This window comes from Typha latifolia, chromosome 5 (assembly GCF_019914945.1).
Source record: "Typha latifolia isolate L0001 chromosome 5, TyphaL0001v2, whole genome shotgun sequence".
NCBI classification, from domain to species: Eukaryota; Viridiplantae; Streptophyta; class Magnoliopsida; order Poales; family Typhaceae; genus Typha; species Typha latifolia.
The window spans coordinates 11,716,827-11,732,367 of NC_133090.1; the positions used below are offsets into that span (position 1 = coordinate 11,716,827).

The 15,541-nt window shown below is 36.2% G+C and overlaps 2 protein-coding genes and 1 long non-coding RNA gene across 5 annotated transcripts; 2 read left to right on the forward strand and 1 right to left on the reverse strand.

Moving 5' to 3' along the window:
* Window positions 1-455: 455 nt before the first annotated feature.
* LOC140789934 (uncharacterized) lies at window positions 456-5,786 on the reverse strand. 3 transcript variants are annotated; one of them, XM_073139849.1, is made up of 5 exons: window positions 5,620-5,786; window positions 5,288-5,449; window positions 3,146-4,199; window positions 1,772-1,929; window positions 456-1,003 (listed from the first exon to the last, which is right to left on the reverse strand). In XM_073139849.1, the coding sequence occupies exons 1-5, from the start codon at window positions 5,769-5,771 to the stop codon at window positions 904-906; spliced, it is 1,626 nt and encodes a 541-aa protein (XP_072995950.1). In that variant the 5' UTR covers window positions 5,772-5,786; the 3' UTR covers window positions 456-903. The 3 variants fall into 3 exon arrangements, with proteins under 3 accessions (XP_072995950.1, XP_072995953.1, XP_072995952.1); XM_073139852.1 differs by having other exon boundaries at window positions 5,288-5,415; window positions 5,620-5,708; XM_073139851.1 differs by lacking the exon at window positions 5,288-5,449.
* A 680-nt stretch (window positions 5,787-6,466) lies between these two features.
* Window positions 6,467-6,998, forward strand: LOC140789508 (uncharacterized). Its single transcript, XR_012109202.1, has 2 exons — window positions 6,467-6,588; window positions 6,673-6,998. It is a non-coding gene; the product is annotated as an uncharacterized lncRNA (long non-coding RNA).
* Window positions 6,999-9,374: 2,376 nt separating this feature from the next.
* On the forward strand, window positions 9,375-14,026 carry LOC140787938 (uncharacterized). Its single transcript, XM_073136977.1, has 7 exons — window positions 9,375-9,612; window positions 9,717-9,784; window positions 11,002-11,135; window positions 11,872-12,014; window positions 13,305-13,376; window positions 13,472-13,591; window positions 13,670-14,026. The coding sequence occupies exons 1-7, from the start codon at window positions 9,549-9,551 to the stop codon at window positions 13,819-13,821; spliced, it is 753 nt and encodes a 250-aa protein (XP_072993078.1). The 5' UTR covers window positions 9,375-9,548; the 3' UTR covers window positions 13,822-14,026.
* Window positions 14,027-15,541: the final 1,515 nt, after the last annotated feature.

Here is a 15,541-nt window from a genome sequence, read left to right on the forward strand (position 1 = left end):
GCTATCACAGGGTTAAGTGTCACACATGAAAATTCACTAGTTCACTAAAAGAGAGTAGAATATATTATTTCTATATAAATATAGAGGAAGATATTACGAAAATAATAATATGAAAGTCATATTTTATCTTGAAAACTACTTAATTAATAATTAATATTTTATTTTTATCTTCTGGTTCAAATCCATTTGTCCTTTCTCTAGAAAAAATAATAATAATTAGTGATATATATGTAGATTTTCCAAATGTTAAACCACCTACCAGCCTACCACAATGTTGATTGGAAATATGAGATTAGACTAAAAACATGTGGAGGAGATATTTTTCTCAAGGGGCAGGAAGAGAAGTGACTAATGAAGAGATGTATTATTAATGTCTTACTTGCAAGCTTTCCATGCATTGAAAGAAAATATAATTCAAAGTGAACATATGCACACTCGCATAGGACATATAAATGTGTGCTTAAAATGCATGGTAGAATTGTCTTGGAAGAGGACTTACAAGTTTCATATGCAGAATCAAACATATGCCTATGGTAAGCCCCACAAACAGAGAGCGGAGAATTAACACTGGAAAGACAAGAAGGTCGGACTTAGGGGAACCGACGAGAAATAGGAACTCTGGAGAAATTTAACACAACGTTTCATGTACAATACTACGTCTTCCCGGCAATATCGAGTCTTAGTATTAGTATTAAAAGGATAATAACAGTCTAAAATATCATCAACTATTGAGAAGAAGAGATATAGGTGACAAAGGAGCCCTTCAAATGCTGGAGAAGAAGTAGAGCTAATTGTTAGTTGTGCAGCATCCATCAATGCACTGGTGAGGACATGTGGACAAAATTTGCAAAGCTCAACCACTTGATTCTTTGGCTAAGTGGCATATTGATTCTTGACAATTGCTCATTCACTCCAAAATTTGATGAATGCATTAACAAGTGATTTTAATGCTTCCCAAACAGGGTTGGTTTCGGTCTTCTCTTGTTTGTCATCAGTGCTTTCCCTGCAGCAAAGTTTGACAAAAATTTCATATGTCAATTATGAGAGTTTGAAATTATCATTGAAACTTTAACTAACCCTATAACTGTTTCATGATTGAATGCAACATTTTGAATCTATTAAGACCAACTCCCGGATATGGAGATTGCACTTTCTCTTGTCGTCTTCAGTGTAAATAACCCTTGAAGAAAATTGTAATAGAAGCCACAGAATATTATGCTTTTTAAAGCTAATACAAAATTAATATAAGAAAGACTGTTTACTTGTGATGACCACTTAATTGAAAATAATCAAATATTAATATCAAAAGGTAGAGAAATAAGAATTTTAATAATAAGTTAATAACATTTTGTGGCTTATCTCACTCAAAAAGGATTCATAATTAATACTGTAACAATTTTAAGAAGGAAAGTATGATATTAGAGCAGACAAGGCACTATGTTGTGCATATGCGAGTAACAAACGACGTACATGTATATTCATATCGGGCCATCCTGTGCAGATGGCCATCCAAACAGTATGCAGGGCAACTACATGTACCTTCTGGCCCAAATACCAGTTCGCCGCACACTGTGATATGAATGTGGAGCTGCCTTACACATATGAATGTGAATCTAGACAACCTTTCTTATATAATGCAAAATAAATAGCTCGGTTAACAATATCAGCTAAATGCTAAAGCTACTGTGTGTTCTCTAGTTTCCATCAGATTACTTCTGAATTTGACTACAGGAATTCAGTTGTAGATGTAAACTGGAAGACAAGCTTTTACCTGCTAGTCCTGGCAATATTGCCAGAATCACCTTCAAGCTCAGCCTTGCCTTCTGTAGCACAAACTTCCTTCAAAGTGGAATCAATTGATTCATGACATTTATTTTGACCTTCCTTGATGATGTTCTCCATACCATTAGGTTGGGCCTCAACCAAATCCTACAACAGCAGGAAGTAACGCTAATTGATGAACTGAATAGTGTCAGCAAATATAATTACGAAAACAAAAGGTTAATACCATCTCTCAGGGTATCAAAGTTAAAATAATAATCATAAATAAAAGCAATCCTAACTCAGAAATAGGAAAATGAATGTCTAACTAAAGAAGCTCAAAAAATACATACACAGTTTCATCTGACTAGTCCAGGTGTACAAATTGTTCAAGGGATTTTTCTATTTAACACTCTGTTTTTTGTGTTTATTGCAGTTTAAACTTACCTTTCTAATATTTTTAAACCCTTGAAATTCTCGGTAAGTCACCAAAATGGCAAGAACATCCTACTCACAGTGTTTTATTTAAACTATAATGACAAGTATAAGGGTAGCTCAGGGTGTTTTTTTCTGTGATTTAATCAGAATTACAGGGGTCAAATTAAAAATAGTAAAAAGACAAGGTGTAAACCATAATAAACACATAAAGCAGGCTGCAAAACAAAAAGATCCCTTTACTCAATGCATGCTAGACTCACACCAGTATACATATACAGTAGAGACAGCATGGTCACACATAAGCAAGTTAATATGATATGCTTAGGCCCTTTACTTAGATGGCTTATCTAATCTTAGGAAATGAGTATTCTTATTAAAAATTACATAAGAATATGTTTTATTATTGTTACCATGTTGCACAATAATAAGCTGAAGTCTCCTAGCAAGGATTATTAAAAAATACAAAAAAATTGGGGAAGCAGCAGTTGGAAGAGTAGTAGTAGACATCTTACAAGTATGCATGAGCATAGATTTATCTACAGATGACTAAGTTAGCTCTCAAGTTCTTCTGAATAACCTAGGAAGTTCTTCCTTTGTTAATCTTGTGTTGTGGTTTTTATCCTAGAATGTAACTTCATACTTCTAGCATTACAAAAATATCAGCTGGTAGATAAATAAGCAACCTTATAGTCTAGATTACTCTCAGTGAGTAAAGTACAGTTGAAGTTCGAAATATAAGTACAGTTCAGTTTTGAATCAAATGTTCATTTAGAGCTATAAATCTTGGTTCTGATATAAAATTGTCTTCACATGTTATAACACAAAGATAAGACATACTGGTGATGTCTAATACATGTTAACTAATGATGATCATCTAACAAATCTTAAGTACCAAAAAATAAAAGAAAGTAGAGGTATATGAATACATAAATAGGTAGTGAATTACCTCAGTCTTTAGAGTTTCAGATGGAGGAGAAACAAAAACTTCTGGCATCAGAGATGTTGGTCCTTTTGCTTCTTCATCAACAGAACTTGAAGAAAGAATGACTGTTGATTCTGTTCTATTTACAATGGGGTTTTGGTTAACAGGCATGGAGAGTACTTCAAGTTCATCTTCTGTTTGTCGTACCTCCGACACATCCTGGGAGCTACATAACTTTTCTGTTTCCAAGGGGATCAAATGTGAGTTACAGTTCTTAGAAACAGAAGTAGCAAATGTGGAATAGGAAAGTGAACCCTCTGTCAATTGATTAGATGTATTGCTGTTCAACAATGCTGGAAGCACCATGCCTTCTGCTGAAACATCTGTTCTATTCGTCTGGGAAAAATCACAGCTCTCTGCAGAAACATCAATTCCATCATCCACATGGTTAATTCCATTTTCATGGTCATTGTCATTCAGCTCCAATGTTTTTGATTGGTATGTATCAGACAAGGAATGGTGCAAAGGAAGAGATTGATCAGCCATCTGAGTTCGACAGTTTTCTAAATCACTTTGTAGTTCAGAAGAATCTAACTTATATACTGCCAAATCATCATGTGCCAATCCAGATAGTTTTCCAGAGTTTGTTCCTTTACATTCTGCATCCACTAAATTCCCATACTGGTGGACATGATTGAGAATATTCATTTGCAAATGATCTGATGACTTATCAAGTAAACTTTGTAAGACAGGGACATCATTTGGATCCCCTACAACTATTCCCCAGCTCTCATGATTTACTAAACCATAAACTTCACCATGATTCATGTCAGCTATAGGTGATAGATCCATATTCTTATGATCTTCTTCATGCACATTGGATCCTGCAGTTAAATAAGTCGGAGGATTTGAGCAGTCTTCAAGATTCAGCGCTTTTAAATTCAAGCTTCCAGGACCCAGCACCTTATTTTCCTGAATAACATCCCTCACAATCTCACGAACTGTATAGAAGGACCCACCAACTTCCTTATGTGTGAGATTGAGAGAAGGAAAATTTCCGTTATGTGAGCTGCGATACCTGAGACCAAATTAACATGCTCATAATATATTGTTGACAACCTTGGTGGTAAAAGATTCTTTTCTATTTCGATGATGACAGAACAGATACAATGAGCCTTTTCCATCAATAGATGAGACTAAGCTAGAAGCATTGTACTTAAATCTGCCTTGGGCAGAAAACACCATGTTCATATATCTAAGTAGCAGAAAACATTAGAATTATCAGGATGAAATCATTGATGCTCATGTGACACATATGCCTCACGGAGTAGATAGGAGTATATTGGCAACATAAGCAGCAAAATGATACAAATATTTCTCCATCTTATCTATCCTACTAGATTCTATGGGAGATACCCTTCACTTCTTGCTATAGGTAAGAAAAATATTCCCTAGATACATTGTTGTCATAAACAACAATTCCTACTGAACTTTATTCCTTAATTTGTTAAAATTAAATTTCCTTATACTCGTTGGTAAACCTATTAATTCTAGAACCTTTAGATTCTAGGATTCTATTCAATCCTTCTAGCTTAATGTTCAACACTTTCATTGACCCATTAATTGGAAAAATACCATCCAGAAACAGAACATTAAAGGCTCATGGTGAATGTACTTATGTGTGTTAACCTTCACTCCAATAACTCTATCACAATATAAAGTACACAGCATCTCTTCTCCTTTTCAGATACATTATTTCACAAATTCACATCTCAACCTTCATGCAATTATTCTCTTTTAAAGTTTTAGAGTGTGACACATAGGTTTGATTCCATGACAAGTTGTGCCCCAGATATATCATTTGCTTTCATATATTCAGTATTCGGTACTCGGCTCTTCTCCATTTATCTGCATACATTTTACTTCTTTACTACTTCCGTTAAATAGATTACGCGACCAAATTAGTCTCATATTTCCTATGTACCTCCAAACCTCAATAGGGACACAACAATTGAACTCATTTAATCTAAATTTTTCTACACCTACCATCAAGATTGTGAAAATATGAAGAACATCATGCATACCCACAGCTAATAACTCAAAAACAAATGGCAGCATAAAGCAAATAACAAGCTTCGGTAAACTTTCTCATGTAAAAATGATTACTTCTTTATAAAGGACTCCACCATTGCCTTCCTCTCCTCTTTCGTTCGTCGAACGCGAGGCTTCTTCTCCTGAGAACCACTGCATCTACCGAGAGCAAACGTTTGCCCAGCCCAACTAATTCTACCAACCTGCATCATTCCGGAATCTAACCAAGATTCTACCCTACCAAAATAATAATAATAATAAATAAATAAATAAGAAAACAACATAAGTTCAAATAGCGGGCTACAAAATTTCATTTCCACAACAACTCGCAACCATATGACATACTAGAATCCAAACAAAAGAACGAGATGAGGACTAGAAGTAATCTTCCATTACTAATAAGAGACCTTGTGAGAAAGCTCTTCTCCTCTTCGATGACGGCGGGAATTGCCCTACCGCGACGGTGAGAGTGAGGAAATGAAATGAGATGGGTTGGTACGGACACTGTCGCGCATAGGGAACCCGTCCTCTCTATGTCGGGGGATCGAGACTGCGACATTCCTAACCGGACCGGACAGTTCGAGCCGGTTCGACTGGACCGAGTAGTAAACTTAATCTTGAATTTTTTTTTCTTAAATAAACTTAATCTTGAAGTTGGCGCAAGAAAATTAGGCGTCGATTTGGCCCCTCTTGAATCGGACGGTGATGTAGGTTGGATTTTGTAGATTATATATATTTTTTAAAATAAAAAATACAAATATTCTAATGGGTTAAATATATGTTTTACTCACTGGACCCGAATGGTTAGGTTGGGGCTAATATTTGATAAAATTTTAATAGAGCGATGTATAAGCCTATGATTTAACCTTTTATAATTTCCAAACCTAAAATTAAGTGAGAACTATATATTATTTATCATCGATTAATAGCAGAGTAGAAAGAGCTCAAAGAATATTTTAATAATATATATTTACTTAGTTAAATTCATGAAAAAAAATTAAATGAAAATTAACTTTAAAAGTACTATCATGAAGCAGAAAATAAAAGAAATTGAGTTTAGTATGGTATAAAAAATATTGGTAGAGTATATTACTACTAAGTTTTATTTGAGCTTTGAGCCCTAAGAGGTACCAATTTTTTGGGGGTATAGAAAATATACTTAAATTACAATCGCGCTAGCCCCACTTGATTCTATAATTGTTGATGAGAAAATATACTTTTAAAAGACATTTTTCTTTTCTTTAGCAGAGAGAGAGAGAGAGAGAGAGAGAGAGAGAGAGTGATGCATATGTTCTGATTCGACGAGACATTCGAATTAATATTTTCTTCATCCATATCCTATGAGATTGATGTTCATTATCTCATAAACAAGAGATGTAAGCATTTTCCATCTAATTTCCCTTTTCTTATACCCTCTCTTGCGGATGGAAGGGTTTTAATAGGGTTTTGCATCGCCATAGTTTCGAGGGGCTTCTTCGGAGGGAAGAATAGGGTGGGTTCCGAAGCGAACGGAAGAGAAGTGGAAATGGAACTTGGAAGAGCTAATTTTGGTGGAGAAATTACAAAGATTTTGTATGTTTTTCATCAAGTATTAGCAACTCTGGGAGATGTATAAGGAGGAGGCGAGCTTTTGGATCGATAACCTACTTGTTGGGTTCCCTTAAATCCTTTCGTTTGCAATAAATGACTTTAATATTCTTGTAAACTCTTTTTTTGGTGCTTCCTCTGGAATGTTTGTCTTGCTTTTGGATGTAGCTCTGTGAGATTAATTCTCTGTTTTGATAAATTTGTTTTCTTTTCAGATTTGGTTATATTCACTACGTTCATAATTTATTGGTATAATTAGTTTGTGATATTGCAGCGGAGTCTGACAATTAGTTTGTAGTATTGCAGCGGAGGAAGTCGACCTTTCGGATGATGTTCATCATTGAAAGACTCTGTCTAATTCTAAGAAGCACTTCATAACTCGTGTTAGCTTTTTTATGCTACATCTGATGTTACTATATTGAAAAATCTAGCTACAAGATTTTTAAAAGATGTCCATATTCGAGAGATTGTTCTTCACTACTACACATGGTTTTTTTTAATTCTATTTATTGTATTCAAATATACTTGGTTTATGCTCTCTGCAAAAAAAAAATTATTGTGCTAATGAAAACAATCAGCTCAGACTACATGAATGAGAAGCAAGGTGGTCTCTCTAAATTTCTTATTTTTAAAATTGAGAAAAATGATGATTTACACATTTTTATGTTGCCACAACCCTAAAAAAATTCTTATATCGACATGTTATCACTGGCTCAAGTCTAGGGAAGGGATCTAAAATGTACGAGAGATATGCTCTATTTTAACATTCTTTTCCCCTTTCATTTCGGCTATTGTGAAGAAGAATACTTTCCTTTACTTTCGGTGACCACAAAGCAATTTTGATTGAATGAGAGTGTAATTCTAAAACAAAATTGCAAAAGCGTGTCGCCCGACTTTTCTACAAATTTGGGCCAACCATTTTTTGTTCCCTTTAGAAGGGATTCCTCCCTCGCTGTCGTCGTCAGTGATGTTTATTCTCTCCCCTCCCCTAGCTAACCAGCTATGGGAGAGGAGATCCTCCTTTCCCCCTTCTTTTCTTCCTCTCCATTCCCCCTTCTTTTCTCTCTTTTTTTTTCCTCTTCTTCCTTATCTCACCGCTGCTACTCTCAATCGTGCCCATCGCTGCTCCTCACTGCGCCCACCACCACTCCACACTGCGCCCACCGCTACTCCTCACTACGCCTATCGCCACTCCTCACACCGCCCCCATCTCCCATCTTCTTCTCCCCCTTTGTTTCCAACTTCATTGGATCCTCACTCTGTCCTTCCTCCGTCTTTGTCTCCGCTGGAACCTTGTTCTACCCTTCGTCACCTCCTCCTCCGTCGAAACCTCTCTCGTTCTTCTCAGTAGCGCAGCCTCTATCTTAGTCGGCCCCTATCCGATCACCATTTTTGGCAACGGTCTGGCCCCTCGTTCCACCTCTCCAACCACAACCCTCCCCGACCTCACTCTTTATTGCGCCTCCAACCCCCCATGCCTCGTCAACCGCCGGCCCTTCCGATGAGCTAGAGATCCAGGCAGCAATCCCTTTCCGCCTCCCTTCACTGTTGTTTTCTCTCCCAGCCGCCCCACCCTCTTGCCGGTTCTCCAATGTGTGGCTACCTAGCGATGGATTTGCCGCTGCTTAGTAGGTGTTTCTTAGGGTTCTCTTATGGCTTGGCCTAATTTGGTGATTTTGTTAGGTTGGTTTGTTGGTTTATTGGTTTGTTGGTCTCTATGTATGTTGGGTATAATTTGGACGGGAAGAGCCATAAGACGCCAACCATTTACTGAGAAGTGCTCTGAGTCCAGGTTTCTTACATTTGTTCTTGCTTGTTGGGTTGCCTCTGATGGTAAGTGGGAGGCTTATTTTAGGGCCGACGCTCTATACCCTCCGTTACTATTTTTCAGTTAGTACTTATTTAGTTATATGTTGATACCCTAGGTTCTTTTGATGATCAGTCAGTCTTCAGCTAAGAGTGGGACTTATTTTCGAATTTTATCCTATCTCCCATATTCATTTGTATATTACGTTGTAAATATGATTTAATCTATCAGTCTAAAGGAAAGAAAAAAAAAACAAATTATTCGACATTAATTTTTAAAATAACTCTCTTTTATATATATTATTAGTGACCCTCACAATTCGAGCTTTGTATAAAAGCTTTTGTTGTTTAAGAATTAGACCTCCTCTAAATTTTGTCACATTAGCATTCAATATATCGATAATAAAATGCTGAATTGAACAACATTTATTTAGAAGATGAAATGCTCATGAGTTCAATAACTAATCTTATTAATATTTTTATTATGGCAACTTAACGCATCTTAAAAGATTATTAAGACACAGACTCAATATACTAGACCTAAGTATTAGATAAAATGATATTATGTTTAGTGCCTTGTGGAAATAAATTGCTGAATATTTTAGTATTTCATTTGTTAGGAAAATGCTGATCGAGTTGATTAAATGGATGCAGCTGGATAAATATAATTCTATTTTGGTGTTAAATTTAAGGTGAAGTGTATTTTAGTAAATAAAATTTGAGAGCAGAACAGGTTTGGTAAAGCTCACTTAACATTGGTAAATAAAATGAGCATTTCGCTTTTCCATTAGAGAAATGTAGTTGAGAGCGAGAGAGAGAGCCAAATGACGATAAACGCAAAACAGAGGGTTTTACTTGTAAGGTTCTCTAAATAATTTTCATATCCATCCCTACAAATCGCCGCACACAATTGAGAGGGTCGAATCGAGGTCATCGACCATCCATGGAGACCGCTCTCTTCTCCCCGTCTGCTCTCTTCTGCGACGACGATGACGACACCGACAAGGGTATAAAAGAAAAAGAAAAAAAAAACCATCGTCATCCCATTTTGCTTCTTGCCTTCGGATTTTAAAGTCAATTTTTTTGATCTATTATCTTGTGAATAATGCAGGTGAGGAGTCCCCGGTCCAGCAGCAGCAGCAGCTTTTTGTAGAAAGAATCCATTCTTTTCCTGGAATGGTATACTCCTCCTCCTCCTTTTGTTGCAGTGATTCTCTTAGTTTTAGTCCAGCCATCTATCTAAGAGGCATCAATATTGCGAGGGAAGATAGTAGAGTTATGCCCAGTGATCTCATGATACTTCCATTGGTCCCTTTAGTAGATTGGCGGGCAAAATGGGTGATTTTCACGAAAGGAAAGAACTGGCGAAGTTGTTAGACTAACATGTATGTTAATTTCTTGTGATTTGGATTCCTCTAACGGTGTCAGTCGATTGTTAGCGCTATGTGGACTTGCAAGGAATGATGCAGGCGCTATTTCCTGATAAACTTAGGAACATATGGTTAGTGGAACATAGAAGAGTTGAAGAGGCTATAACCTATCGAACCTTGCTCATGGACTGTATTTTATAATCTAAAGCTATTAGTTAGGAGTGGACGAGAAATTATAACTACAACTACAAAAGGAATTTAAGTGCAGATAACCTTTTGAGTTTTAATTTAATTTGTAGATAGGCATATTTATTAGTCTTGTTTTTTTTATTTAGTATTGGTTCAATTGTATGATTTGGGCGAGCAATTAATAGTTGAGTTAGTCTACATGTGTGAGTTGTCCACACTAACTCAATTTAGCAGTCCGATCAACTCAGAGTCTGGAAACCAATTAAGAGTGGATTGTGTTGAATCAATTTTTTTTTCCAAGTTTTACTTTGCACATATTGTAATAATGAATGTAACACAACGTAATTGCAGTTGAATGTATCTGGATACTATTTTATTGAAGAGACTGAAATTGGCTTCTAAATTGAAACCATACCACTTCAATGTTGACCAATTTTCAGTTGGAACTCTTTACTTACTTACTGATTGAATACCTAAGGAGGCTATAAAACTAACCCTATGGAAGCCCTAAAATTCATAGAAGTTATCTTGGACTGATCTCTGATGTGGCTGAAATCCTATTCATTCCTTCTCCTTCTTCTTCTCAATCTTCTATTTTTATGGTTTATTCAATGTTCACTCTCTTTTTCTCCTCTATCAGAAAGAGAAAAAATCACTTTCCTTATCAAGTACTATGATGGAGTTTAGTTTATGGAAATGTCATTGTAATCTTCTTCTTTTTTTGTTGTTACAACTTTTTTTTTTCTTTTTGTCATTGATGTGGGAATGTAAGCCAAAAATCACAGTTCATTAGTCGAATGGTTTTTGTCATTCATTGGCTTCTGTAATGACATGCAGGAGCTGAAAATTAGGGAATTCTCATTTCATCAGCTGAATGCCAATTTACTGTGGCCTGGAACATTTGCTTTTTGTGAATGGTTAGCTCAGAACCAATCCCTCTTACATGGGAAACGCATCTTGGAATTGGGGAGGTATGCATGAAAGAAAATGAAAGAGATGTGTTTATTATTATATGTTATATTTATCATATTATAATCATTCTTAGTTTAGTGTGGGGTTTTGCTATGCAACTAAAGCATTTATAACCAATTCTTTTTATGTGCAATTAATAAAGTATTGAATTGCATCCTGTTTCTACTTAAAAGTGCATAATATTTGTGGAGCTTTTGTCTTTGATTTGCTATATATATTGTTCTAGAAATTGGCCGTGGTGGTCACTATGGTGGATTTTCCTTTACACCACTCTGGTAAAATTGCGGATTAGGATATGGCAGCTGCCATGGAGGGTTATAGTGGTTGGCTGGCTGTCATGGGAGGTTATGCCGGATCTAGGCCTATTAAAGCATGTCCAAGTTTCTTGACCCATTAAAATAAATAATCATCATGCCAATAAACAAGAAGCATGGGATGAGTGGTGCACTTAATTTGATTGGTTTTTAAATCAAATTCTTTAGGCACCATATATAAGGAGATTTATTTATCTTTTTTTAGTGATGCTATGTCAGACTAATGAAAAATTTCAACTCTACTTTGAAATCTATAATTATTTTTCTTTTATCTTTGTTTCTTTTGTGACTTCCTGTTCTTCTATTATTTTCTTTTGTGACTTCTTTAGCCACTGCTTACTAGAACCTTTTCTTTTTGTGCTCAAATTCTATGTTATCATTCTTTTATAAATTGCTAAGTCCATTCTTTAATTTTCTGAAGTGGAACTGGAGCTTTGGCCATTTTCTTGCGAAGATCTTTTGAAATTGACATCACAACATCTGACTTTGATGATAAAGAAATAGAAGATAATATTGCTTATAACTGTACAGCTAACGAGTTGGATGTGTTACCTCATGTCAGGCGTAAGTTTCTTTTCTTGATGAATCATTTATAATTTTATATCAAGAGTCTAGCCTATTGCCATTTCATGTTACTTTTGGTTGTTCACGGTTCATGCTGCTTGAAATGCTATCCAATATATGTTGGATGTGACATTTAAAAATCAGAATGAATTTTAACATATAAATCTTAAGTATCAATGTACCTCTTATTCTTATATTAACAGATTAGGGTTTAACAATGACCTCTTATTCTTATATTAACAGATTGGGGTTTAACGCAGTTTTGATACCGAGGATACTTAATTTTAGTGAGATACTAGCTTTATGGTTATTATGACTGGCATATTTCAATATATTAACCATGGCTTTTGTGATGCATATACCACAACTTTGACCAGTAGTAATTGTTCTCTTAGTATATGAGGTTGAGCAAAAATAATCAACGTTGCTGCCTGGTCAATTTTACAAGGTTACTTCAAGCCCTGCTAGCATAAGGTAGTAAATTTTTAAATTGGTAAATAGAGGATGATTTAGTATAAATTTCTGTCAAACTAGCAAGAAGAACGGTAGGTTTAAGTTATTCAGTAACACCTTTTATGAATAATATGTTCCTTTAGATTGCTGGAGCCTGGAGGTGACATTTCTGGCAAAAAAAAGCACCTAATAACTGACAAAAAAGAAAAGAAACAATGGCTTATGATATTTGCCTCCCAAGCAGATTTAAAACCTTGAAGACTTGAACCCATGCTAGCATATCCTTGTTAGCCAAGGAAAAATATTTTAGCACTTTTTGCTAATATATCCCTCCAAAGTTGTTATTTGTATGTATATCTCAAAATATGTGTTATTTGCATAGATACCCACCCAGTTTTCTTTCAAATTAAGCTTCAATAGTTTAATAGAAAAAAAGAAGATAAAAATACCCTTAACTAAAAAAAATTATGAAATCTAGAATAATGATACTTTTATTTTTTATGTCTAAATTGTTCAAATTTAAACGATTAATTAACTCCAAGGAGTATCTGTACAAAAAATAAGAGTTTTAAAGAGTATATACAAAATCCGTGTATTTTGAAGGGTACACATACAAATATTAATTTTAGAGGAGTATACAAACAAATATTAGGTTTTTGAAGGGTATGTATGCAAAAACCCTTTTTTACCTTTTTGTGGAAGCAGTGATAGAATATAATACTTAGAAGTTACTTATGGGCAGTGTGAGATACATGATACTATTTGTTCCAATAGTTTGTTGCTAGTTACTAGAGAAGATATCATGATCTAATTTCAATTGTTTTTCGAACTTCTCAGATTCATGGGGAGATGCTTTTCCAACTTCCGAAGCAGACTGGGACTTGATTATTGCAAGTGATATCCTATTGTGTAAGTTTCGCCATCTGCCTTGTACTGTAAGTTGTTATGCTTGTGCATTATAACCAATTCTCTCTCTCTCTCTCTCTCTCTCTCTCTGGTTACAGATGTGAAACAGTATCCAAACTTGGTAAAAACCCTGTGCTTTCTTCTAAAAACTTACAGACCAAGAGATCAGAAAGCAGGTTCTGGAAGTTCACATGTTAAGGAAGACATTGTCATATCCGGTACTTCTACGATCATTGGCATCTTGGATGGAGGCTTTTTTATTGATTTTCTTTATCAGTTTAGCTGTGTTTTGGCAGGAAAACAAGTGCAATTGCAGTTACCTACATTTTTGATAAGCTGCCGCAGAAGGATCGGCAAAGAGGATGAATCGCTTTTCTTCACTGGGTGTGAGGAAGCTGGTCTTATGGTACAGCATATCGGATCCCGGGTATACTGCATCAACTCATGAAGAGATACATAGTATTTAGAAATAGTTTGCCAATTGAACGGCAGAAATTAATTATGCCACCATATTACTAATGAACATATTTTGGTCATTGCTTGGTATGAATTATTACATGAAATGATGCAAGCCACGGTGCTGTATATGACAGTATGACACGATTCTGCATGTGGCATCAAGCGGACTCCTCTGTGGTCCAAATTTTGGGATCTCTATAAGTTTTTATGTGACTTACTGAACAGATATTTATCATCACCTTAATTCTCAATAAAATAAAATAAAACCTCGAGATCATCACCAAGGTCCTCTATCAAATATCTAGGCTTGCCTCGAAAGCTTAGCCCTCTCTCATCCCTGATTGACACTCTATTATTGATAGATGTGAAAAAAGGCTAACAATTTAGAAGCCCGAAGAACCTTATCCGTAGGGGTAGAGGGTGACACCCTCCTGACCAACAACTACTTTTCCATGTTCTAAACCGTCAAGTTCATCATCAAGAGGCTGAACTCCATTAGGTTGGTGGGACTTTGGACACGGGAAGCTTCGATCAAGGGCTTCCACTGCAAAGTTAACTGGGCCATGGTCTACCTTTCTAAAAGGCTTAGTGGGGTGGGTATCTAGGACCTCTAAATGACCAACGCCAGTGTGCTCGCCAAGTGGTGATGAAAGTTGATAGGCCTTGAGCCTCCTCAATTCTGTGGAGAAAAGCCATCAGACACATACTAGCAGATTATTCCACTAAGACGTCCAGTTGGATATTCTACCATCAAGAAAGGCACTCTCAAAGTAGCCCTTTAGCTCTCGATAGGCTCTTCCATTATTTCGAGCAAGGGAGATTGGTGCACTTTTGGTTCGATTGCTAGATGGGGAGACTTCTCCAAGATGCTCCCAACTTAAGGTGACTTCGGTGTCTAGACTAGTGGCTTTCGAGGTGAACTAGATCAATGCCCTCTATGTTGAAAGTTTTTTGCCGTCAACTGCTTTTCCCTTGCCTCCCTTAACTCTTTGCTAAATTTGGCTCGTCCAAATCAGACTGAGCCCTTAGACTTTGGAAATCGTCATTCTTAGCTAAAGTCAAAACCTTCCTCTAGTTGCCCGTCGTCAACATGATCCACACGTGAGATCTTTTGGCTAGGAAGGGAATATAGAGCCCTTCTCGTGTCCTCTGTGCAAGGAGATAGGTTTAGAATTCCTCAACCATCCCTTTGTTGAGTTGCTAGTTTTTCTGACCCTTCTAGGACTTTTCTTTCTTTTTCTAGGACTTTTCTTTCTTTTCCTGCAATGGACGTGAAATACCCAAACCTCCAAATACACGTGTAAACTTTTCTTTCTTTTCCTCTAGTTGCCCGTCGTCAACATGATCCACACGTGAGATCTTTTGGCTAGGAAGGGAATATAGAGCCCTTCTCGTGTCAGTTCCACAGGCCACAACAAGCCTTCCAAATATACATCCAAAATGCAATGCTAAAGTCTAAAATACAACATCATCATAATGCCTCGCAGGGGCTTAATACATTTAACATACATACTGAAAAGGAAAAGCAGCTACTCCTCGCTACCCGCACCTGCGTCCCCTAACTCTGAAATACGAGATGGTGAGCTTATAGCCCAGCGAGTAGGATCCATAGAATTTAAAATAATAAAATCACATGTGTATATCCAATGTATGCCTATATTTGCTAACAATAACGATATGCTTGTTGAAATGACTTACCACAATTTACT

Coding starts and splice junctions, on each gene's coding strand:
- LOC140789934 (XM_073139849.1), bottom strand. CDS start 5,771: ATGTCGCAGTCTCGATCCCCCGACATAGAGAGGACGGGTTCCCTATGC. Junction 5,450..5,619: donor GAGAAGAGCTTTCTCACAAG/GTCTCTTATTAG, acceptor TTATTTTGGTAG/GGTAGAATCTTGGTTAGATT. Junction 4,200..5,287: donor GTGGAGTCCTTTATAAAGAA/GTAATCATTTTT, acceptor ATTTGGTCTCAG/GTATCGCAGCTCACATAACG.
- LOC140787938 (XM_073136977.1), top strand. CDS start 9,549: ATGGAGACCGCTCTCTTCTCCCCGTCTGCTCTCTTCTGCGACGACGAT. Junction 11,136..11,871: donor CGCATCTTGGAATTGGGGAG/GTATGCATGAAA, acceptor AATTTTCTGAAG/TGGAACTGGAGCTTTGGCCA. Junction 12,015..13,304: donor TGTGTTACCTCATGTCAGGC/GTAAGTTTCTTT, acceptor CGAACTTCTCAG/ATTCATGGGGAGATGCTTTT.